At 46.9% G+C, this 25,668-nt stretch overlaps 1 protein-coding gene across 1 annotated transcript in view; it reads right to left on the reverse strand.

The window, feature by feature from the left end:
• LOC109884983 (ankyrin repeat and sterile alpha motif domain-containing protein 1B) overlaps positions 1–25,668 on the reverse strand; it is a 332,614-nt gene that overhangs the window by 249,555 nt on the left and 57,391 nt on the right. The window contains 2 exon segments of the mRNA XM_031798152.1: positions 17,943–18,099; positions 19,175–19,255. Coding sequence (XP_031654012.1) covers positions 17,943–18,099; positions 19,175–19,255 — 238 coding nt within the window.

Below are 25,668 nucleotides of genomic sequence, written 5' to 3' on the forward strand. Positions count from 1 at the left end.
AAAGAGAGAGACGGAGAGAGAGAGTGATGGAGAGAGAGAAACAGAGACGGGGAGACAGAGACGGGGAGAGAGAGACGGAGAGAGAGAGAGAGAGAGAGAGAGAGACGGAGAGAGAGAGACGGAGAGAGAGAGAGAGAGAGAGAGAGAGACGAAGAGAGAGAGAGAGAGACGGAGAGAGAGAGAGAGAGACGGAGAGAGAGAGAGAGACAGAGACGGGGAGAGAGAGAGAGAGAGAGAGAGAGACAGAGACAGGGAGAGAGAGAGAGAGAGAGACGGGGAGAGAGAGAGAAGCGGGACTGAGGAACAAAGGGAAAAATATAAGAGTAAGACAAAGAGAGGGAGAGAGAAGCCCTCTTGTGGCAAACACTTCACAGCCAACTGATCCATCTCTCACTCTCTCTGGCATTAGCACTGGGAGAGAGAGATCCTCCACACACACACACTATATCCTTGGATGGGCACAGCCTCCCTGTTTTTAATAGAGAGAGAACTTTCACACCTTCCCAGTATTCCAAAAAGCTATTTGCCAGGAAGCATGTGGTTCCATTTAAAAACGCTGTGGCAATGTTCAACACACACACCCCACAGGCAGTAACCTCAGCTCACACTCATGACCTCTGACCTATGTCATGGCTCAAAGAGAGGGCAATGTTGCACCTGGTGAAAGGCTGGAGGTGTCCCCTCTTTAGGCATTTTATCCCTCGATAAAGTTACAGCAGCAGTCCAGCGTACTGATGTGTCTTAGCTTATTTTTGTTGTTGTTGTTGTTGTTGTTGTTGTCCTGGGGCTCTGTGGAGTCTGTTTGTGAACAGAGCTCTAGGACCAGCTTGCTTAGGGGGCTCTTCTCCAGGTTCATCTCTCTGTAGGTGATGGCTTTGTTATGGAAGGTTTGGGAATCGCTTCCTTTTAGGCGGTTGTAGAATTTAACGTCTCTTTTCTGGATTTTGATAATAACAACGGGTATCTGCCTAATTCTGCTCTGCATGCATTATTTGGTGTTTCACGTCGTTCACAGAGGATATTTTTGCAGAATTCTGCATGTAGAGTCTCAATTTGGAGTTTGTCCCATTTAGTGAATTCTTGGTTGGTGAGCAGACGCCAGACCTCACAACCATAAATGGCAATTCTCTCGCTCTCTCTCTCTGTATCTTGCAGTGCATGCTGGGAGGTTTTTAGAGTTTGAGTGTTTAGTGTGGAGGGCTCTGTCCTAACTTGCTTTCTTGATTCTGTCCCTGGATTTTTCTTTCAATTTTTCTTTTCTATGGTGGAGGGTTAATGCACTATTTGATTTAGCGGTATCCACAGGTTTTTTCAAAATTAGGGTGGAACAGGACAGAGTTTTTTCCTGGGGTTTGGAAGGTGTGGTGTGCGCGATGGCTTCTCAGCCTAGCGTTGAAGAGACGCTGTCGTTACGACATGGATTCACCTGTGTTCCTGAGAATGGAGTTAAGGTGGAGGAGGTTCTGCTCGCGGTCGGTGAAAAGGTAGGAGCTGAATTTATAAATTCCGCTTCCAGAATGAACAAAGCTGTGGTTGTGTTCATGAAAAGAGTACATTTGGTGGTAGGCTCATTGCTAGTGGAATATTTGTAAGGGGTGTGTGTGTGTTCGACCAGGGTGGTAGTCGCAAATTTTCCTCAGTTTATTACGGATGATCATATCAGGAAAGAGCTGAGTCGTTTTGGTAAGTTTGCTAGCGGTTTTCGTGTACTGTCAGCAGGCTTTCAGGCAGATGCCGTTAAGCATGTTTTTTTCGTTCTGGCGGCAAGTGTTCATGTTTCTGAATAACAATGAGCAACAGCTAAATGTGATTTTTAAAGTGGTGCACGGGGAGGGGCCCTACGCAGGGTTTGCCAGCACAGATTGTCTACTGTGTTTTGAGTGTGGGGATTTTGGGCATAAGAGCTTTGCGTGCCCACATAAAGGCCGTAGACAAGGTGAGGCTATAAGTGCCAGTGGGGGAAATCAAGGTCAACTTCTAGGGTGCAATGAGACACCAGCAGCAGAGGCTGGGCTAAGTCATGCCGGTGATGGTGGTGTAGATGAGGATGGGTCTAGTCATGCCAGTGATGGTGGTGTAGATGAGGATGGGTCTAGTCATGCCAGTGATGGTGGTGTAGATGAGGCTGGGCCTAGTCATGCCAGTGATGGTGGTGTAGATGAGGCTGGGCCTAGTCATGCCAGTGATGGTGGTGTAGATGAGGCTGGGCCTAGTCATGCCAGTGATGGTGGTGTAGATGAGGCTGGGCCTAGTCATGCCAGTGATGGTGGTGTAGATGAGGCTGGGCCTAGTCATGCCAGTGATGGTGGTGTAGATGAGGCTGGGCCTAGTCATGCCAGTGATGGTGGTGTAGATGAGGCTGGGCCTAGTCATGCCAGTGATGGTGGTGTAGATGAGGCTGGGCCTAGTCATGCCAGTGATGGTGGTGTAGATGAGGCTGGGCCTAGTCATGCCAGTGATGGTGGTGTAGATGAGGCTGGGCCTTGTCATGCCAGTGATGGTGGTGTAGATGAGGCTGGGCCTAGTCAGGCTAGAGATGGTGGGGTAGCTGTGGCTGGGCCTTGTCATGCTATGCATAGGGGTGTAGATGAGGATGGGTCTAGTCATGCTATGCATGGGGGTGTCGATGAGGCTGGGCCTAATCATGCCAGTGATGGTGGTGTAGATGAGGCTGGGCCTAGTAATGCTATGCATGGGGGTGTCGATGAGGCTGGGCCTAGTCATGCCAGTGATGGTGGTGTAGATGAGGCTGGGCCTAGTCAGGCTAGAGATGGTGGGGTAGCTGTGGCTGGGCCTTGTCATGCTATGCATAGGGGTGTAGATGAGGATGGGTCTACTCATGCTATGCATGGGGGTGTCGATGAGGCTGGGCCTAGTCATGCCAGTGATGGTGGTGTAGATGAGGCTGGGCCTAGTAATGCTATGCATGGGGGTGTCGATGAGGCTGGGCCTAGTCATGCCAGTGATGGTGGTGTAGATGAGGCTGGGCCTAGTCATGCCAGTGATGGTGGTGTAGATGAGGCTGGGCCTAGTCATGCCAGTGATGGTGGTGTAGATGAGGCTGGGCCTTGTCATGCTATGCATGGGGGTGTAGATGAGGCTGGGCCTTGTCATGCTATGCATGGGGGTGTAGATGAGGCTGGGCCTTGTCATGCTATGCATGGGGGTGTAGATGAGGCTGGGTCTAGTCATGTTATGCATGGGGGTGAAGATGAGGCTGGGCCTAGTCATGCTATGCATGGGGGTGTAGATGAGGCTGGGCCTAGTCATGCTATGCATGGGGGTGTAGATGAGGCTGGGCCTAGTCATGCTATGCATGGGGGTGTAGATGAGGCTAGGCCTAGTCATGCTATGCATGGGGGTGTAGATGAGGTTGGGCCTAGTCATGCTATGCATGGGGGTGTAGATGAGGCTGGGCCTAGTCAGGTTATGCATGGGGGTGTAGATGAGGCTGGGCCTAGTCATGCTATGCATGGGGGTGTAGATGAGGCTGGGCCTAGTCATGCTATGCATGGGGGTGTAGATGAGGCTGGGCCTAGTCATGCTATGCATGGGGGTGTAGATGAGGCTGGGCCTAGTCAGGTTATGCAATGGGGGTGTAGATGAGGCTGGGCCTAGTCATGCTATGCATGGGGGTGTAGATGAGGCTGGGCCTAGTCATGCTATGCATGGGGGTGTAGATGAGGCTGGGCCTAGTCATGCTATGCATGGGGGTGTAGATGAGGCTGGGCCTAGTCAGGTTATGCATGGGGGTGTAGATGAGGCTGGGCCTAGTCATGCTATGCATGGGGGTGTAGATGAGGCTGGGCCTAGTCATGCTATGCATGGGGGTGTAGATGAGGCTGGGCCTAGTCGTGCTATGCATGGGGGTGTAGATGAGGCTAGGCCTAGTCATGCTATGCATGGGGGTGTAGATGAGGCTGGGCCTAGTCATGCTATGCATGGGGGTGTAGATGAGGCTGGGCCTAGTCAGGTTATGCATGGGGGTGTAGATGAGGCTGGGCCTAGTCATGCTATGCATGGGGGTGTAGATGAGGCTGGGCCTAGTCAGGTTATGCATGGGGGTGTAGATGAGGCTGGGCCTAGTCATGCCAGTGATGGTGGTGTAGATGAGGCTGGGTCTAGTCAGGTTATGCTAGTGGATGAGGAGAGTATAGTGGGGAAGTGTAAGAGACTAGGGATGAAGGAGGGTGTCAAGTGGAAAAGGAAAAAGTGGGAGAAGAAAGAAGTTTGGAGGGGAGAGGCTGGTGTTGTCAAAGGCACCAAGGAACCTTTGCCTGAATGAGGGGAGATGGGTCAAAGTACACGGTGAGGGAACTGACAAGGTTCCTGAATGAGGGGAAAAAAGTTCATCTTGAGGCTTTTTTTCTGATCCGAGAACGTTTGTAAGATCAGTACAATATGCTATGAAAAATGAGCGGCATGGTGACCCAGGAAACGGTTTAGGTTGAGGCAGTGAGAATTCTCCCGGTGGGTTTTTTCAGATCACCACATAACCATCCTATTGGAAGTTTAATGTAAAGCTCTTACAAGATGCTACTTTTTGGGAAAGGTGGAGGCAGCAAAGAGAGGAGCATGAGACTCTGAGTCAATGGTGGAATGTGGGGAAAGTCCAAATTCGGCTATTCTGTCAACAGTATACAGCTCTCTCATCCTCAGAGACTAGGAGAGTATTGGGGGAACTAGAGCATAGTATTAGTGAGATGGAGGTAGAGATGGTGGGGCAAGGCAATGTAGGCCTCTAATTTAGCTGAATTACGTAGGGACCTGGGCAGTTTTTTCCAGGTTAAAGCAAGGAGACCTTGTAAGAGCTAGGTTCTCCATGCTCAAGGAGATGGACGCTCCCAGCTCCTTCTTCTTTGGTTTGGAAAGACAGAGTGAAGAAGCCAAGGGTATGCATCGTCTACGGCTGTCTGATGGGCAGGTGACCTCTGTGGTGGGGGAGATGCGGGAGCGGACTGTGGAGTTTTATACTGACTTGTATAGGGCAGAAGTGTGTGATCCTATGTGTGCTCAGGTCTTGTTTGCAGAACTCCCTAAGCTCTCTCTGGCACAGAGGGATGAAATGGGCATTCCTCTGTTGTCCCATGAACTGGCAAAGGCCGTAACCCAGATGTGCCCCGGCCGTGCACCGGGGGTCGATGGACTCCCAGTGGAGTTTCTGAAAAAATTGGGCGAATAATTGGACTGGACTTATTTTGCATGTTGCGTGAATGCGTTGGTGTAGGACAATTGCCGATGAGCTGCCGTTGGTCGGCTCTGACTCTCCTGCCTAAAAAAGGGGACTTGTGTGAACTTAAGAACTGGAGGCCTGTCGCATTGCTGTGCGGACTACAAGATATTTGCCATAGGCCTCTCTAACAGACTGAAGTCCCATCTGGACTCTACAGTACACAGGGACCAAACATATTGTGTACCCAATCAAGGACAACTTGTTCTTAAATCAGGTACATGTTGGACTGTTCGAGAGGTTCTAATGTGAACTTTGGACTGGTCTCTTTAGACCAAAAGAAGGCTTTTGATAGAGTGGACCATGAGTATCTGTTTAATGTGATGTCTGTTTTTGGGTTTGGGGAAAGGTTTTTGACCTGTGTGAAGATGTTGTATGCTGGGGCGTCATGTATGGTCAAGGTGGGCTCAGTAGGCCAGTCTGGGTGAGACAGGGCATTAGACAAGGATGCCATCTATCGGTGCAGTTATATACACTAGCCATTGAGACTTTTTTGGAGACTGCAGGGGGTGTGCTGGACAGACATAGCAGTGTCAGCGTAAGCAGATTACATTTCTGTGATGGTCAGGATATGCAGGCACTAGAGACTAGTCTGAAGCTCTACGAGGGAGCTTCGTCAGCTAGGGTAAACTGGGGCAAGAGCAAAACTCTTATGTGGGGCATGGGGGGGATAGGGCCCTTCTGCCTCCAGGGGGTTTGCAGTGGGGTTGTGAAGGGCTTAACATGTTGGGGGTGTACCTGGGCTCGGGGAGGTGGGTCAGGAAGAACTGGGAGTGGCTGTCACAGGCAGTGGTGCCAAGACTGGCCAGGTGGAGGTGGCTCCTCTCCCACGTGTCATATAGAGGGAGGGTGCTGATAATCAACAACCTGGTGGCATAAACTGTAATATAAACTGGCTGACCTCAACCCCCCCTGCCGGTCAGCTTGCAGACCTGCAACGCAAGCTGGTGGACTTTTTCTGGTCGGGCCATCACTGGCTGAGGGTGGCAGCTGTACATGTCCGTCCACGAATGAGGACAGTGACTGGTGGAAATTGAGAGCAGGGTGGCTGCTTTCCGACTAAAGGCGGTGCAGAGACTGCTGTACAATACTGATGTTGGCTGGAGGGAACCAGCATGCACACTGCTGAGGAGAGCTGGAGGATTAGGGTTGGACCGGCAGCTGTTCCTCATGAAGCTGGAGGGAACCAGCATGCACACTGCTGAGGAGAGCTGGAGGATTAGGGTTGGACCGGCAGCTGTTCCTCATGAAGCTGGAGGGAACCAGCATGCACACTGCTGAGGAGAGCTGGTGGATTAGGGTTGGACCGGTAGCTGTTCCTCATGAAGCTGGAGAGGCTGAGCACAGCAGGTCTCTCAAACTTTTACTCAGAAGTGCTGAGGGCCTGGCAGCTGCTAAGACCCACACGAGAAGGGGGTGTGGAGCCTGGGCTGTGGGAGGAGCCTATTTTCCACAACCCAGCCATCTCTTTGATGTTCAGTCGGCCACCCTGCAGAGGCAACTTATGGCAGTGGGTTTACTAAGGTTGGGTGACATGAGACTGTTGGGAGAGGAGGGGTGGAAAACCCCGGAAGTCCTGGCACAACAAACAGGAATAACGTCTCTTAGGCTGCTGGAGAGATTCCTGGAGGAGGTCCAGGTGGCACTGTCTGAAACGGTAAGGGGGGTGTTTGAGCGGCCAAAGGGGGAGTGGCCACCAATGTTTCCGCTACTGCAGGTGACGGCAGAGACTGGAGACTGGCAAGGGGGTCTTGAGGACTTGTTATATTTTAACACTCCGAACCTGGGGGAATTTGAAGGGATGAGAGGTAAAGCCCTCTACAACCTCTTGTCACGAACCGGCTCGAAGTTCGTAACAAAAAGGGAGACAACGTGGAGACAAGGAATAACAAAATATATTTATTAACTAAAGTAAACTAAATACAATTAACAATGGTGTGTGTAGTCAGTAATCAGTAGTGTAAGTGAGTGGTTGCCTGCATAAATGTGATAATGAGGGGTGTTGAAAGGTGCCAACGCAAACAAACAAAACAGCCACAAAAATTCCACAACCAAAATCCATCAGTGTGTCTGCATGGAGAGAGTCTCTTCAATGAATGTGGAATTTATTCCGGAACACACCCGAGCCCAGGCGTGTCCCATTTCTCTGACGACCCTCCTGGCTCTGCCCACCGATCCTATTAAGGAAAACAAGAGCAAAGAGACAGAATACGGCAGACAGAGTGGGAGGGTCGTCACACTCTGCATTAAGGTTAGGAACATTAGGAGCCTAACAGGAGTGAAGGCCAATTAGTTGTAGGGGGTATGTGGGGAGGACAGTATTGTGGTTTTAGATGGAACCCCCAGTACCAAAGAGGTCAGGGGACCTCCAGTGGAGGGAGTGGAGCCCTGGCCACTAACAGCTGGTTGGCCCGGGTTGAACCGGGAATCGGGCAGGGGTGTCCTTTCTGTGTTATGAGAGAAACTGTGATTCATGTGTTTTCTGTGTGCACCAGGTTAATGCCTTTAATGTCTCTGTTGGGATGTCTGTGTGAGAGGTTGGGGGTGGTGTTTACTGTTGGGATGTTTATAATGGGGTACTGGTATTCAAATAAAGAGAAGGCCAAATCTGCTCAGGCAAAGTTGGCTATTTGGCTAACAAGGAGGAACAGGGTCAAAGATGGGGGGTATAACAGACCGCCTTAGGGTGGAATTTGAGTTCTATATAATGTGTGGAGATGTTCCAGGAGATATGGTGTGTCGGGGGGGGGGGGGGGGTTAGACATACGGTTGTAGAAGTGCTGAGGTTTTGGTTATTGTGATGTGTGGTGGTGTTTTGTATAGTGGGGTAGAGGGCAAGGTGAGTAAGGTACATGTATGCAGTACAGGATATACTTAGGTGTTTTCTTTTAAGGGGGGGGGGGGGGGGGGTTTAATGTAATTATAATGTTTCATCTCACTCACTCACTGACGAGAGAGAGAGACCTTTCCATCTTTCCTTTTCCATCCCTCTGCGGGTTCCGGTTCCTGTCTGTATAAGGTGTTTGGTCTGGTAGAACAGGGCTTCTCAACCTCAGTCCTGGCCCCTCCCCCTGGGTGCTCGTTTTGCTTTTTGCTACACAGCTGATTCAAATGACCAACTCATCATCAAGTTTTGATGATTAAAATCAGCTGTCTAGTGCTAGAGCAAAAAACTAACTGTGCACCTAGGAGGGGCCAGGACTGAGGGTGAGAACCCCTGTGCACCCAGGAAGAGGAACCAGGACTGAGGGTGAGAATCCCCTGTGCACCCAGGAAGAGGAACCAGGAATGAGGGTGAGAACCCCTGTGCACCCAGGAAGAGGAACCAGGACTGAGGGTGAGAACCCCTGTGGTAGAAGAGGGGGTTGTTTACCCACAAGAGACACTTCACATGAATGAGGTTCCATTGATTTTCTGCCGGCAGAACCATGTCCAATGCATGCAGAGATTGGTAAATTCAATGGTTACGGCTCACTGACTAAACACACAGTCACACACACACGCACGTATACACAGACACCTGCATATTGAAACATAATTTATAGGTATACATTACAAACTATAACTCAAATGAAACAAGCATTTATAAACTGACATACAACTCTCTCCTGTTCATGCCACATAAGCATAGCATAAAGAGCTCTGTGTGTGCATAAATTTGTGTACGGTGTTTGTGTGGGTATGTGTGTGTTGGTGTTTGTGTTCAATGTACCCAGTAGTAAACAGTGGGCTCGGCCTGCTTTACAACCATCCCATAACCTCCCATACTCTACAATACCCTCCAATAACCTCCCACTAAAAGAACAGACACAGCTTGTAGCCTTGTTAACCATCTCTCTCTTTCTACCTCCATCCTTCTGTCTCCCTTGCTGTCCTCTTACCTTTCTCTCATATTCTGTCTAAAATGTTTCTTCCTCTCTACCTCCCTCTTCTATACCTACCTCCCTCCCTCCATCTTCTATACCTCTCTCCCTCCCTCTTCTATACCTCTCTCCCTCCCTCCCTTCTCTATACATACCTCCCTCCCTCCCTCCTCTATACCTCCCTCCCTCCCTCCACTATTCCTCCCTCCTCTATACCTCCCTCCCTCCCTCCACTATTCCTCCCTCCTTTATACCTCCATCCTCTAAAACTCCCTACCTCCCCCTACTATACCTCCCTCCTCTATAACTCCCTCCCTCCCTCCCTCTATACCTCCCTCCCTCCCTCTATACCTCCCTCCTCTATAACTTCCTACCTCCCTCTATACCTCCCTCCCTCCACTATAACTCCCTCCTCTAACTCCCTCCTCTATACCTCCCTCCCTCCCTCCACTATACCTCCCTCCTCTAACTCCCTCCTCTATACCTCCCTCCCTCCCTCCACTATACCACCCTCCTCTAAATCTCCCTCCCTCCCTCCACTATACCTCCCTCCTCTAACTCCCTCCTCTATACCTGCCTTCCTCCCTCTATAACTCCCTACCTCCCTCTATAACTCCCTCCCTCCACTATACCACCCTCCTCTAAATCTCCCTCCCTCCCTCCACTATACCTCCCTCCTCTAACTCCCTCCTTTATACCTCCCTACCTCCCTCTATACCTCCCTCTAACTCCCTCCTCTATATCTCCCTCCCTCACTCCACTATACCTCCCTCCTCTAACTCCCTCCACTATACCTCCCTCCTCTAACTCCCTCCTCTAACTCCCTCCACTATACCTCCCTCCTCTAACTCCCTCCTTTATACCTCCCTACCTCCCTCTATACCTCCCTCTAACTCCCTCCTCTATAACTCCCTACCTTCCTCCCTCCCTCCACTATAACTCCCTCTTCTATACCTCCTTACCTCCACTATACCTCCCTCCCTCCACTATACCTTCCTCCCTCCCTCCTCTAACTCCCTCCTCTATAACTCCTTACCTCCCTCTATACCTCCCTCCCTCCCTCCCTCCACTATACCTCCCTCCTCTAACTCCCTCCTCTATACCTCCCTACCTCCCTCCCTCCCTCCCTCCACTATAACTCCCTCTTCTATACCTCCCTACCTCCCTCCCTCCCTCCACTATACCTCCCTCCTCTAATTCCCTCCTCTATAACTCCCTACCTCCCTCTATACCTCCCTCCCTCCACTATACCTCCCTCCTCTAAACCTCCCTCCCTCCTCTATAACTACCTACCTCCCTCTATACCTCCCTCCCTCCTCTATACCTCCCTCACTCCCTCTATACCTCCCTCCCTCCCTCCACTATACCTCCCTCCTCTAACGCCCTCCTCTATACCTCCCTCCCTCTATACCTCCCTCCCTCCCTCCACTATAACTCCCTCCTCTATACCTACCTCCCTCCCTCCAATATACCTCCTTCCTCTAACTCCCTCCTCTCTAACTCCCTCCCTCCCTCACTCTATACCTCCCTCCTCTAACTCCCTTCTCTATAACTCCCTACCTCCCTCTATACCTCCCTCCACTATATCTCCCTCCTCTAACTCCCTCCTCTATACCTCCCTCCACTATACCTCCCTCCTCTAACTCCCTCCTCTATAACTCCCTACCTCCCTCTATATACCTTCCTTCCTCCTCTAACTCCCTCCTCTATAACTCCCTACCTCCGTCTATACCTCCCTCCCTCCCTCCACTATACCTCCCTCCTCTAACTCCCTCCTCTATACCTCCCTACACTATACCTCCCTCCTCTATAACTCCCTACCTCCCTCTATACCTCCCTTCCTCCTCTATAACTCCCTACCTCCCTCTAACACCTCCCTCCTTCCCTCCACTATACCTCCCTACCTCCACTATACCTCCCTCCTCTAACTCCCTCCTGTATACCTCCCTCCCTCCCTCTATACCTACCTCCCTCCCTCCACTATAACTCCCTCCTCTAACTCCCTCCTCTATACCTCCCTCCCTCCCTCCCTCCACTATACCTCCCTCCTCTATAACTCCCTACCTCCCTCACTATACCGCCCTCCTCTATACCTCCCTACCTCCCTCTATACCTCCCTCCCTCTATACCTCCCTCCCTCTATACCTCCCTCCCTCTATACCTCCCTACCTCCCTCTATACCTCCCTACCTCCCTCTATACCTCCCTACCTCCCTCTATACCTCCCTCCCTCCCTCTATACCTCCCTCCCTCTATACCTCCCTCCCTCTATACCTCCCTCCCTCCCTCTATACCTCCCTCCCTCTATACCTCCCTACCTCCCTCTATACCTCCCTACCTCCCTCTATACCTCCCTCCCTCTATACCTCCCTACCTCCCTCTATACCTCCCTCCCTCTATACCTCCATACCTCCCTCTATACCTCCCTCCCTCTATACCTCCCTCCGTCTATACCTCTCTACCTCCCTCTATACCTCCCTCTATACCTCCCTCCCTCTATACCTCCCTACCTCCCTCTATACCTCCCTCCCTCCCTCTATACCTCCCTCCCTCTATACCTCCCTCCCTCCCTCTATACCTCCCTCCCTCTATACCTCCCTACCTCCCTCTATACCTCCCTACCTCCCTCTATACCTCCCTACCTCCCTCTATACCTCCCTCCCTCTATACCTCCCTACCTCTATACCTCCCTACCTCCCTCTATACCTCCCTCCCTCTATACCTCCATACCTCCCTCTATACCTCCCTCCCTCTATACCTCCCTCCGTCTATACCTCTCTACCTCCCTCTATACCTCCCTCTATACCTCCCTACCTCCCTCTATACCTCCCTACCTCCCTCTATACCTCCCTATCTCCCTCTATACCTCCCTCTATACCTCCCTCCCTCTATACCACCCTCCCTTTACTACCTTCCTCCCCTCTTTCTCCATAGTAAAACCAAACAGCTTCATGTTACTCCTGCATGCTCTTTTTATTGGTTTTATTTAACTAGGCAAGTCAGTTATTGCATCCTCCAATAAAACTGTAGTAAACACCAGCATGGCAATCCCCACCCACACGCACCCACCCACCCACACACACACACACACACACACACCCACCCACACACACACACACACACACACGCACCCACACACGCCCACGCACACACACCCACCCACACACACACACACACACACGCACACACACACGCACCCACACATGCACCCACACACACACACACACACACACGCACCCACACACGCACACGCACACACACCCACCCACACACGCACCCACACATGCACCCACACACACACACACACACGCACACACACACGCACACACACACGCACACACACACGCACACACACACATACCCACCCACACACACACACACGAGTAATGTAGTGTGTGGCCACTAACATAATTCAGAAGGGGTTATGTGTAGAGAATGGTCCAGCGCTTTAAGTCTTGATGATGAGTGTGTTGTTTAGTGGATACTATATCTTGGTGACTAGTGTAATATATACAGGGTGTTGTTTAGTGGATACTATAGTTGGGTGAATTTTGGCCCATTCCTCCTGACAGAGCCGATGTAAGGTATGCAGGCCTCCTTGCTCGCACACACTTTCTCAGTTTTGCCCACAAATTGTCTATGGGATTGAGGTCAGGGCTTTGTGATGGCCAGTCCAATACCTTGACTTTGTTGTCCTTAAGCCATTTTGCCACAACTTTGGAAGTATGCTTGGGGTCATTCTCCATTTGGAAGACTCATTTGCGACCAAGCTTTAACTTCCTGACTGATGTCTTGAGATGTTGCTTCAATATATCCACATCATTTTCCTTCCTCATGAAGCCATCTAGTTTGTGAAGTGCACCAGTCCCTCCTGCAGCAAAGCACCCCCACAACATGATGCTGCCACCCCCGTGCTTCACGGTTGGGATGGTGTTCTTCGGCTTGCAAGCATCCCCCTTTTTCCTACAAACATACGATGGTCATTATGGCCAAACAGTTCTATTTTTGTTTCATCAGACCAGAAAACATTTCTTCAAAAAGTACGATCTTTGTCCCCATGTGCAGTTGTAAACCGTAATCTGGCTTTTTTATGGAGGTTTTGGAGCAGTGGCTTCTTCCTTGCTGAGCGGCTTTTCAGGTTATGTAGATATAGGACTTGTTTTACTGTGGATATAGATACTTTTGTACTCCATTTCCTCCATTTTCACAAGGTCCGTTGGTGTTGTTCTGGGATTGATTTACACTTTTCGCACCAAAGTACGTTCATCTCTAGGAGACCGAATGCATCTCCTTCCTGAGCGAACAGTACAGTATAGTGTATAACAGAACATAGTGTGGTACAGAATAGTGTAGTACAGAATAGTGTAGCACAAAACAGTGTGTAGTACAGAATAGTGTAGAACAGTGTGTAGAACAGAACAGTGTGTAGAAAAGAATAGTTTGTATTAAAGAATGGTGTAGAACAGAACAGTGTGTAGTACAGCATAGTCTAGTATAGAATAGTGTGTAGTAAAGCATAGTGTAGTACAGAATAGTGTGTCGAACAGAATAGTGTGTCGAACAGAATAGTGTGTAGTACAGCATAGTGTAGAACAGTAGTGTAAAACAGAAGTGTGTAGTACATAAGTGTAGAACAGAACCGTGTAGAACAGAACAGTGTGTAGTACAGAATAGTGTGTCGAACAGAATAGTGTGCCGAACAGAAGTGTGGGGTCTTTCTCATGGCTACCCATGTATTTCCATGGAAATATAACATTTGGAAAGTAATACATATATAGATATTTTTAAAAGCATTCATGATTTGCGTAAATGTACTATACTAAGTATTACTCTTGTTAAAAATATGAAATGGTATTACATTTGGTGAAGATAAGCATTTCTCTACGGCTGGCGATGCTTTCCTCCTGGCTAATCCTACCCCGGCCAACAGCTCACACCCCCCGCAGCTACTTGCCCAAGCCTCCCCAGCTTCTCCTTCACCCAAAACTAGATAGCAGATGTTCTGAAAGAGCTGCAAAACCCGGACCCGTACAAATCAGCTGGGCTAGACAATCAGGACCCTCTCTTTCTAAAATGATCCGTCACCATTGTTGCAACCTCTATTACCAGTCTGTTCAACCTCTCTTTCGAATTGTCTGAGATCCCTAAAGATTGGAAAGCTGCCGCGGTCATCCCCCTCTTCAACAGGGGTGACACTCTAGACCCAAACTGTTATTGACCTATATCCAGCCTGCCCTGCCTATCTAAAGTCTTTGAAAGCCAAGTTAATAAACAGATCACTGACCATTTCAAATCCCACCGTACCTTCTACGCTGTGCAATCCGGTTTCCCAGCTGGTCATGGGTGCACTTCATCCACGCTCAAGGTATTAAACGATATCATAACCGCCCTCAATAAAAGACAGTACTGTGCAGCCGTCTTCATCGACCTGGCCAAGGCTTTCGACTCTGTCAATCACCGTATTCTCAACAGTATTGATTTCTCAAATGACTGCCTCGCCTGGTTCACCAACTACTTTTCAGGCAGAGTTTAGTGTGTCAAATCGGAGGGCCTGTTGTCCAGACCTCTGGCAGTCTCTATGTGGGTACCACAGGTTTCAATTCTCGGGCCGACTCTTTTCTCTGTATATATCAACGATGTCGCTCTTGCTGCTGGAGATTCTCTGAGCCACCTCTACGCAGACGACACCATTCTGTATACATCTGGCCCTTCTTTGGAAACGGTGTTAACTAACCTCCAAACGAGCGTCAATACCATACAACTGCTCTGGCCTCCAACTGCTCTTAAACGCAAGTAAAACCAAATGCACCATTTGCTGCCCGCACCCGCCTGCCCGACTAGCATCACTACTCTGGACGGTTCCGACTTTGAATATGTGGACAACTATAAATACCTAGGTGTCTGGTTAGACTGTAAACTCTCCTTCCAGACTCATATTAAACATCTCCAATCCAAAATTAAATCTAGAATTGGCTTCCTATTTCGCAACAAAGCCTCCTTCACTCACGCCGCCAAACATACCCTTGTAAAATGTACTATCCTATCGATACTCGACGATGTCATTTACAAAATAGCTTCCAATACTCTACTCAGCAAACTGGATGTCTATCACAATGCCATCCGTTTTGTTACCATAGCCCCTTACACCACCCACCACCGCGACCTGTACGCTCTAGTCGGCTGGCCCTCGCTACATATTCATCTACAGACCCACTGGCTCCAGGTCATCTATAAGTCTATGCTAGGTAAAGCTCCACCTTAGCTCACTGGTCACGAGAACAACATCCACCCGTAGCACGTGCTCCAGCAGGTATATCTCACTGGTCATCCCCAATGCCAACACCTACTTTGGCCACCTTTCCTTCCAGTTCTCTGCTGCCAATGACTGGAACGAATTGCAAACATTGCTAAAGCTGGAGACGTATATTTCCCTCACTAACTTTAAACATCAGCTATCTGAGCAGCTAACCGATCGCTGCAGCTGTACATAGTCTATCTGTAAACAGCCCACACAATCTACCTTCCTCATCCCCATATTGTTTTTAATTTACTTTTCTGCTCTTTTGCACACCAGTATTTCTACTTGCACATCACCATCTGCTCATTTATCACTCCAGTGTTCATTTTCTAAATTGTAATTACTTCGCTACTATGGCCTATTTATTGTCTACCTCCTCACGCCATTTGCACACACTGTATATAGACTTTCTTTTTTTCTATTGTGTTATTGACTGTAAGCTTGTTTATTCCATGTGTAACTCTGTGTTGTTGTTTGTGTCGCACTGCTTTGCTTTATCTCGGCCATGTCTCAGTTGTAAATGAGAACTTGTTCTCAACTAGCCTACCTGGTTAAATAAAGGGAACTTGTTCTCAACTAGCTTACCCGGTTAAATAAAGGTGAAATAAAATATATATAAATTAAAAAAATAGCACATTAGGACATGGGACTTGACTCAGACTTGACTGTCTTGACTTGGGACTTGAGTGTTAAAACTTGACTTACTTGTGACTTGTAAAACAATGACTTGGTCCCACCTCTGGTGTGTAGTACAGTATAGTGTAGAACAGAACAGTGTGTAGTACAGTATAGTGTATAACATAATAGGGTGTAGTACAGTATAGTGTGTAGTAAAGAATAGTGTGCAGTACGGAATAGTGTGTAGTACAGAATAGTGTGTAGTACACAATAGCGTGTAGTACATACGTGTGTCGTGCAAAATAGTGTGTAGTACATAGTGTGTAGTACAAAAGTGTGTAGAACAGAACAGTGTAGAACAGAATAGTGTGTGGTACATAGTGTGTAGTGCATAAGTGTGTAGCACAGAACAGTGTGTAGTATAGAACAGTGTAGAACAGAATAGTGTGTAGTACATAATTGTGTAGTATATACTAGTGTGTAGTACAGAACCGTGTGTAGTATAGAACAGTGTAGAACAGAATAGTGTGTAGTAGATAATTGTGTAGTATATACTAGTGTGTAGTACAGAACAGTGTAGAACAGAATAGTGTGTAGTACAGTATAGTGTAGTACAGAACAGTGTAGAACAGAATAGTGTGTAGTACATAATTGTGTAGTATATACTAGTGTGTAGAACAGAACAGTGTAGAACAGAACAGTGTGTAGTACAGTATAGTGTAGAACAGAACAGTGTGTAGTACAGTATAGTGTATAACAGAACAGTGTAGAACAGAACAGTGTGTAGAACAGAACAGTGTGTAGTACAGAATAGTGTGCAGTACAGAACAGTGTAGAACAGAAAAGGGTGTAGTACAGTATAGTGTAGAACAGAACAGTGTGTAGCACAGTATAGTGTGTAGTACAGTATAGTGTAGAACAGAACAGTGTGTAGAACAGAACAGTGTGTAGTACAGAATAGTGTGCAGTACAGAACAGTGTAGAACAGAAAAGGGTGTAGTACAGTATAGTGTAGAACAGAACAGTGTGTAGCACAGTATAGTGTGTAGTACAGTATAGTGTAGAACAGAACAGTGTCTAGAACAGAACAGTGTGTAGTACAGAATAGTGTGCAGTACAGAACAGTGTAGAACAGAATAGGGTGTAGTACAGTATAGTGTAGAACAGAACAGTGTGTAGTACAGTATAGTGTACAACAGAACAGTGTGTAGTACAGTAGAGTGTAGAACAGAAAAGTGTGTAGAACAGAACAGTGTGTAGTACAGTAGAGTGTAGAACAGAACAGTGTGTAGTACAGAACAGTGTAGAACAGAATAGGGTGTTGTACAGTATAGTGTAGAACAGAACAGTGTGTAGTACAGTAGAGTGTAGAACAGAAAAGTGTGTAGTACAGAACAGTGTAGAACAGAACAGTGTGTAGTACAGTAGAGTGTAGAACAGAACAGTGTGTAGTACAGAACAGTGTAGAACAGAATAGGGTGTTGTACAGTATAGTGTAGAACAGAACAGTGTGTAGTACAGTAGAGTGTAGAACAGAACAGTGTGTAGTACAGAACAGTGTAGAACAGAACAGTGTGTAGTACAGTATAGTGTAGAACAGAACAGTGTAGAACAGAACAGTGTGTAGTACAGTATAGTGTAGAACAGAACAGTGTGTAGTACAGTAGAGTGTAGAACAGAACAGTGTGTAGTACAGTATAGTGTAGAACAGAACAGTGTGTAGTACAGTATAGTGTAGAACAGAACAGTGTGTAGTACAGTAGAGTGTAGAACAGAACAGTGTGTAGTACAGTATAGTGTAGAACAGAACAGTGTAGAACAGAACAGAGTGTAGTACAGTATAGTGTAGAACAGAACAGTGTGTAGTACAGTATAGTGTAGAACAGAACAGTGTGTAGTACAGTAGAGTGTAGAACAGAACAGTGTGTTGTCACCTGCTGGTTGACGCGGCAGTGTGAGGGCCCGTGGTGGACGAGGATACGGACGATGTCTACGTCTCCACGCCAGGCGGCCAGGTGCAAGGGGAAGCAGCCCTTACTGTCAGCCACATTGGTGGAGGCTTCAAACTGGAGCAACTTCAACACCACGTCCCTGAGGAGGAGAAGGAGGGAGGAGGAGGATGGGGGAGGATGGCGGAAGCGGAAGGGGATAGAGAGAGAGGAGAGCAGTAAGGGGAGTGATAGAGAGCGAGGGAGAGAGGGAAGAGGGAAGAGATGGAATAGAGAGAGAAGGGGAAAGATGGGGAGAGAAAGGCAAGAAAGCGTAGAGAGAGAGAAAGCATAGAGAGAGAGAGAGCATAGAGAGAGAAAGCGTAGAGAGAGAAAGCGTAGAGAGAGAGAGAGAGAGAGAGCGAGAGAGAGAGAAGAGAAACAGAAAAAGAGAGCGAGAAAGAAAGAAAATGGAAACAGAGCGAGAAGGGGGAGAGAGAAAGAAAAGTCCTTTACTTGGCCTGAATCATAATGCCAGCTGCATAACCAAGGCTGCCTTGAATGTTTATATGTGTGTGGATTAAAATCATTAAAATCATTAGCTGGACTGAAATTAACTCTTCACATTGAAAGAATTAAGTTTGTTGCTTCACCTTTTAGAATGCCACGTGCACATTGAGTGTGTCCCTAATGGCCCCTATTCCCGATATAGTGCACTACTACAGTATATAGGGAATACGGTGCAATTTAGGATGCATACATTGTCAAAACAACGGTCTAAAAGTGTACAGTTAAATGGTTAGTTCCCTCCTTGTTCCCCCCTCATCTAAAGTTCTAAATCACTTCTCTAAGTGAGTGTTTGTGACCTTGTTTTTCACTTGGAGCCTCTTTTCTTTTCACTCTCTCCCTCCCTTTATCTCTGTCTCCTTCTCCCTTTATGTCTCTCTCTCTCCTTCTCTCCCTGCTTCACTCTCCCTCTCCTACTGCAGCTGTTGGAAAGAAGGAAATCCACATTATTGCCTCCAAGGCACAGCATTAATCCGACAGTTTTGCTGAGAAGGGCTAGCCGTCAGACTCATCTTAATCCAACAGCAGGAAAAAGGGATTTGTGTGTGTGTGTGTGTGTCTGTCTGGAAAAGGCAATCACATTGCATTACACTCACAAGCATGCAAGCACACCGACAAACACTTCCTCACCCCCACCAGCCACCTCTCCACATACACACACACACTCTTACCTGTGTCCGTTCAGTGATGCGTGGTGGAGAGGTGTGTACCCTGAACTGTCTGCACAGTTCACATTCAAGCCTCTCCACATGCTGTGGACACAAGACAGACAGACTGTAAGCCAACACGCACCAAGACACAGTCCTTACAATTGTATGCTTTCCAATTGTATTGATTTTTGTTTTCCTGTAATTGAAAATCACACTTGAGTCCACAACAGGCTTTCTATGTGTTGAGCACATGATCATGATAGACACTGAAGTACAAAGAGACACAATATAGAAGCCCTTTTCTTTTAGCCTGATCACAGATCTGTTTGTGCCTGAGCCACATCACAATGACCATCGGAGTCAGCAAGACAGTGCAAACAGATCTGGGACCAGTCTACCTTTCTTCTATGGGATGTGGGACCTCCACGGGGCTAAGATTAGCATGTAACGGACTCGTTTTCCCATGACCTTCGAAGTCTCTCAAGTCATCTTCAATTTTAGGGGCTTTACTGACATGGGAAACATATGTTAACATTGCCAAAGCAAGTGAAATAGACAAACAAAAGTGAATTAACCAATAAAACATTTAGAGCAAACATTACACTCACAAAAGTTCCAAAGTAAAAAGACATTTCAAAAGTCAATATATACACAGTTGAAGTCAGAAGTTTACATACACTCAGGTTGGAGTCATTAAAACTCATTTTTCAACCAGTCCACAAATTTCTTGTTAACAAATTATAGTTTTGGCAAGTTGGTTAGGATGTCTACTTTGTGAATGACAAGTCATGTTTCCAACAATTGTTTACAGACAGATTATTTCACTTTTAATTCACTGTATCACAATTCCAGTGGGTCAGAAGTTTACATACACTAAGTTGACTGTGCCTTTAAACAGCTTGGAAAATTCCAGAAAATGATGCAATGACTTTAGAAGCTTCTGATAGGCTAATTGACATAGTTTGAGTCAATTGGAGGTGTACCTGTGGATGTATTTCAAGGCCTACCTTCAAACTCAGTTCCTCTTTGCTTGACATCATGGGAAAAGGAAAAGAAATCAGCAAAGACCTCAGAAAAAAAATGTGTACACCTCCACAAGTCTGGTTCATCCTTGGGAGCAATTTCCAAACGCCTCATCTGTACAAACAATAGTATGCAAGTATAAACACCATGAGACCACACAGCCATCATACCGCTCAGGAAGGAGACGCGTTTGTCTCCTAGAGACGCAATAAAAAAAGCCAGACTATGGTTTGCAACTGCACATGGGAACAAAGATCATACATTTTGGAGAAATGTTCTCTGTTCTGATGAAACAAAAATAGAACTGTTTGCCATAATGACCATTGTTATGTTTGGAGGAAAAAGGGGGAGGCTTGCAAGCTGAAAAACACCATCCCAACCATGGAGAACGAGGGTGGCAGCATCATGTTGTGGGGGTGCTTTGCTGCAGGAGGGACTCGTGCACTACACAAAATAGATGGCATCATGAGGAAGGAAAATGATGTGGATATATTGAAGCAACATCTCAAGACATCAGTCAGGAAGTTAAAGCTTGGTGGCAAATGGGTCTTCCAAATGGATAATTTACCCAAGCATACTTCCAAAGTTGTGACAAAATGGCATAAGGACAACAAAGTCAAGGTATTGGAGTGGCCATCACAAAGCCCTGACCTCAATCCTATAGAAAATTTGTGGGCAGAACTGAAAAAGCGTGTGCGAGTAAGGAGGCCTATAAACCTGACTCAGTTATACCAGCTCTGTCAGGAGGAATGGGCCAAAATTTACCCAAATTATTGTGGGAAGCTTGTGGAAGACTACCTGAAATGTTTGACATAAGTTAAACCATTTAAAAGGCAATGCTACCAAATACTAATTGAGTGCATGTAAACTTCTGACCCACTGGGAATGTGATGAAAGAAATCAAATCCGAAAAAAAATATCTACTATTATTCTGACATTTCACATTCTTAAAATAAAGTGGTGATACTAACTGACCTAAAACAGGGAATTTTTACTAGGATTAAATGTCAGGAATGATGAAAAACTGAGTTTAAATGTATTTGGCTAAGGTGTATGTAAACTTCCGACGTCAACTGTATACAGTGTTGCAATGATGTGCAAATAGTTAAAGTACAGAAGGGAAAATAAATAAACAAATATAGGTTGTATTTACAATGGTGTTTGTTCTTCACTGGTTGCCCTTTCTTGTGGCAACAGCTCACAAATGTTGATGATGTGATTGCACACTGTGGTATTTCAGCCATTAGATATGGGAGTTTTTGAAATTTGAATTTGTGTAATCTGAGGAAAATATAGGTCTCTGAAATGGTCATACATTTGGCAAGAGGTTAGGAAGTACAGCGCAGTTTCCACCCCATTTTGTGGGAGGTGGGGCACATAGCCTGTCTTCTCTTGAGGTCTGCCATCTGCTGCCTTTCTCAATAGCAAGGCTATGCTGTATATAGTCAAAGCTTTCCTTAAGTTTGGGTCAGTCACAGTGGTCAGTGTGTACTCTCTGTTTAAGATCAAATAGCATTCTAGTTTGTTCAGTTTTTTTGTTCATTCTTTCCAATGTGTCAAGTAATTATCTTTTTGTTTTCTCATGATTTGTTTGGGTCTAATTGTGTTGCTGTCTTGGGGCTCTGTTTGTGTTTGTGAACAGAGCCCCAGGACTAGCATGCTTAGGGGACTCGTCTCCAGGTTTATTTCTTTGTAGGTGACGGCTTTGTTATTGAAGATTTGGGAATTCGGCCTAAGTCTGCTCTGCATTATTTGGTGTTTGACGTTAAACACAGAGGATATTTTTGCAGAATTCTGCATGCAGAGTCTCAATTTGGTGTTTGTCCCATTTTGTGAATTATTGGTTCGTGAGTGGACCCCAGACCTCAACCATGAAGGGCAATGGGTTCTATAACTGTTACAACTATCTCTCTCTCTCTCTCTCTCTCACACACACACACACAAAAGTAGAGCCAGATTTGGAACTCTGCATCACGAAGCTTCGAAATGACAAAGTTCCACAGGAGAAATAGTACCTTTTTTTTTACTCCACACACACTCACAAATCTATAGACAGCCATCTGGTATATGTCCCTACAATAGGGCATAACAACATCTCTTATAAGGGAAAGGAAAGGGGATACCACGTCTTCAGGGCCCGGAGAACAGTGGGTTAACTGCCTTGCGCAGGGTCAGAACGACAGATTTTCACCTTGTCAGCTTGGGGATTCGATCCAGCAACCTTTCGGTTACTGGCCCAAACAACACTACTAGCACTGCATCGTAGCAGGGGGGAAGGGCTTTAGTTTGCACTCACAGAGAGTGATTGACAGCTAACGTGGACAATCGTGGGGCAGATCAAACACGCTCCCTTACTGTACACATACATACCAACACACTGAATACACTAGACCAACCCACTGAATACACCAGACCAACCCACTGAATACACCAGAACAACCCACTGAATACACCAGACCAACCCACTGAATACACCAGACCAACCCACTGAATACACCAGAACAACCCACTGAATACACCAGAACAACCCACTGAATACACCAGACCAACACACTGAATACACCAGACCAACACACTGAGAACACCAGACCAACACACTGAATACACCAGACCAACACACTGAATACACCAGACCAACACACTGAATACACCAGACCAACACACTGAATACACCAGACCAACACACTGAATACACCAGACCAACACACTGAATACACCAGACCAACACACTGAGAACACCAGACCAACACACTGAATACACCAGACCAACACACTGAATACACCAGACCAACACACCGAATACACCAGACCAACACACTGAATACACCAGACCAACACACTGAATACACCAGACCAACACACTGAATACACCAGACCAACACACTGAATACACCAGACCAACACACTGAGAACACCAGACCAACACACTGAATACACCAGACCAACACACTGAGAACACCAGACCAACACACTGAATACACCAGACCAACCCACTGAATACACCAGACCAACCCACTGAATACACCAGACCAACACACTGAATACACCAGACCAACACACTAAATACACCAGACCAACCCACTGAATACACCAGACCAACACACTGAATACACCAGACCAACACACTGAATACACCAGACCAACACACTGAATACACCAGACCATACCAACACACTGAATACACCAGACCATACCAACACACTGAATACACCAGACCAACAAACTGAATACACCAGACCAACACACTGAATACACCAGACCAACACACTGAATACACCAGACCAACACACTGAATACACCAGACCAACACACTGAATACACCAGACCACACACTGAATACACCAGACCAACACACTGAATACACCAGACCAACACACTGAATACACCAGACCAACACACTGAGAACACCAGACCAACACACTGAATACACCAGACCAACACACTGAATACACCAGACCATACCAACACACTGAATACACCAGACGAACACACTGAATACACCAGACCAACCCACTGAATACACCAGAACAACCCACTGAATACACCAGACCAACCCACTGAATACACCAGAACAACCCACTGAATACACCAGACCAACCCACTGAATACACCAGAACAACCCACTGAATACACCAGACCAACCCACTGAATACACCAGAACAACCCACTGAATACACCAGACCAACCCACTGAATACACCAGACCAACCCACTGAATACACCTGACCAACACACTAAATACACCAGACCAACACACTGAATACACCAGACCAACACACTGAATACACCAGACCAACACACTGAATACACCAGACCAACACACTGAATACACCAGACCAACACACTGAGAACACCAGACCAACACACTGAGAACACCAGACCAACACACTGAATACACCAGACCAACACACTGAATACACCAGACCAACACACTGAATACACCAGACCAACACACTGAATACACCAGACCAACACACTGAGAACACCAGACCAACACACTGAGAACACCAGACCAACACACTGAATACACCAGACCATACCAACACACTGAATACACCAGACGAACACACTGAGAACACCAGACCAACACACTGAATACACCAGACCATACCAACACACTGAATACACCAGACCAACACACTGAGAACACCATACCAACACACTGAATACACCAGACCAACACACTGAGAACACCAGACCAACACACTGAATACACCAGACCAACACACTGAATACACCAGACCAACACACTGAATACACCAGACCATACAGCACTCGCATACACACACATGCTCTCTCTAGAAATGAACAGAGCACACACACTATTCACATACACATCCTTGACACACCCAAAGCGTACAAACACACACACATACATAAAACCTTCACACTAACACCCCTCGCACACACCCTTCACATGAACAACACTCTGCTACAAACACACACACACACACACCTCCCTCATGTATAAACACAGTGACTGTATGAGAGAGTGTATGAGTCCTTTAGGTGGGACCAGGTGTGAGATAATATGGGGTGACTGGCCACGCCCACAACCAAGAGCCTTTAGATAAAGGTGTAATCTGTACATTTCAGAAAACAAAATAAAAAGTAATTTAAAAATACGGGTGTTTGTTCACACACCTTGGGTAGTTCCTCCATAGAGGACCATTCAGAACAAGAAACTAAGACACACTGGTACTCCCCAAAATGATGTAATGGGTCTCAGACCATCACAGGGCTAAGAGTTTTAATTTCATATTCTACGTTCTATTCACGTTCACATTGTATTCTAGCCCACATTCTACATTCTATTCTACATCCTAGACTGCATTCTGTCACAATTTATTAAATTCAACATATTTTTCACAGTCTATATTCTATTTTATGCTATTTCACGTTCTACACTATTCTATTGCACATTCAACATTCTATTCTACTTCCCATTCTATTTCATGTTCTACATTCTATTTCAACAGTCTTATATTTTCCATCTGGCATTCTATTGCACATTCCACAGCCAATTCCCTCGTCTCCCCCAAGCATTGTCTTGCAGTGGGCTCTATTCTCTTCTTCTGTGCTTTCACGATGTGCACAAAAGGCAAGAAGCAGTCCTCAAATTGAATTAGGGAGAAACATTAGATTAGAAATACATGTAAACATTCTTGTAGACTAGACGTCTGCTTATTTGGAGATTAGAGAAATATGCAGACTATGTCCTGTCTACTGCCCTTAGACACAACCTCTCTGTCTTTCCCCTCTCCCCACCCCCCTCCCCTCTCTCTCCGTCACCCCCCCCCCCCCCCCCCCCCCCCCTCGCCATATGTTACCGAAGAAAGTGGACTTCTCAATATTGGTAGGCCAGTCACCACTCCCTAACAAACAGCCTGGAAAGTATACAGGTAGGCCAGTCACCACTCCCTAACAAACAGCCTGGAAAGTATACAGGTAGGCCAGTCACCACACCCTAACAAACAGCCTGAATAGTGTACA

The sequence above is a fragment of the Oncorhynchus kisutch genome, linkage group LG19 (genome assembly GCF_002021735.2).
Source record: "Oncorhynchus kisutch isolate 150728-3 linkage group LG19, Okis_V2, whole genome shotgun sequence".
Lineage (NCBI taxonomy): Eukaryota > Metazoa > Chordata > Actinopteri > Salmoniformes > Salmonidae > Oncorhynchus > Oncorhynchus kisutch.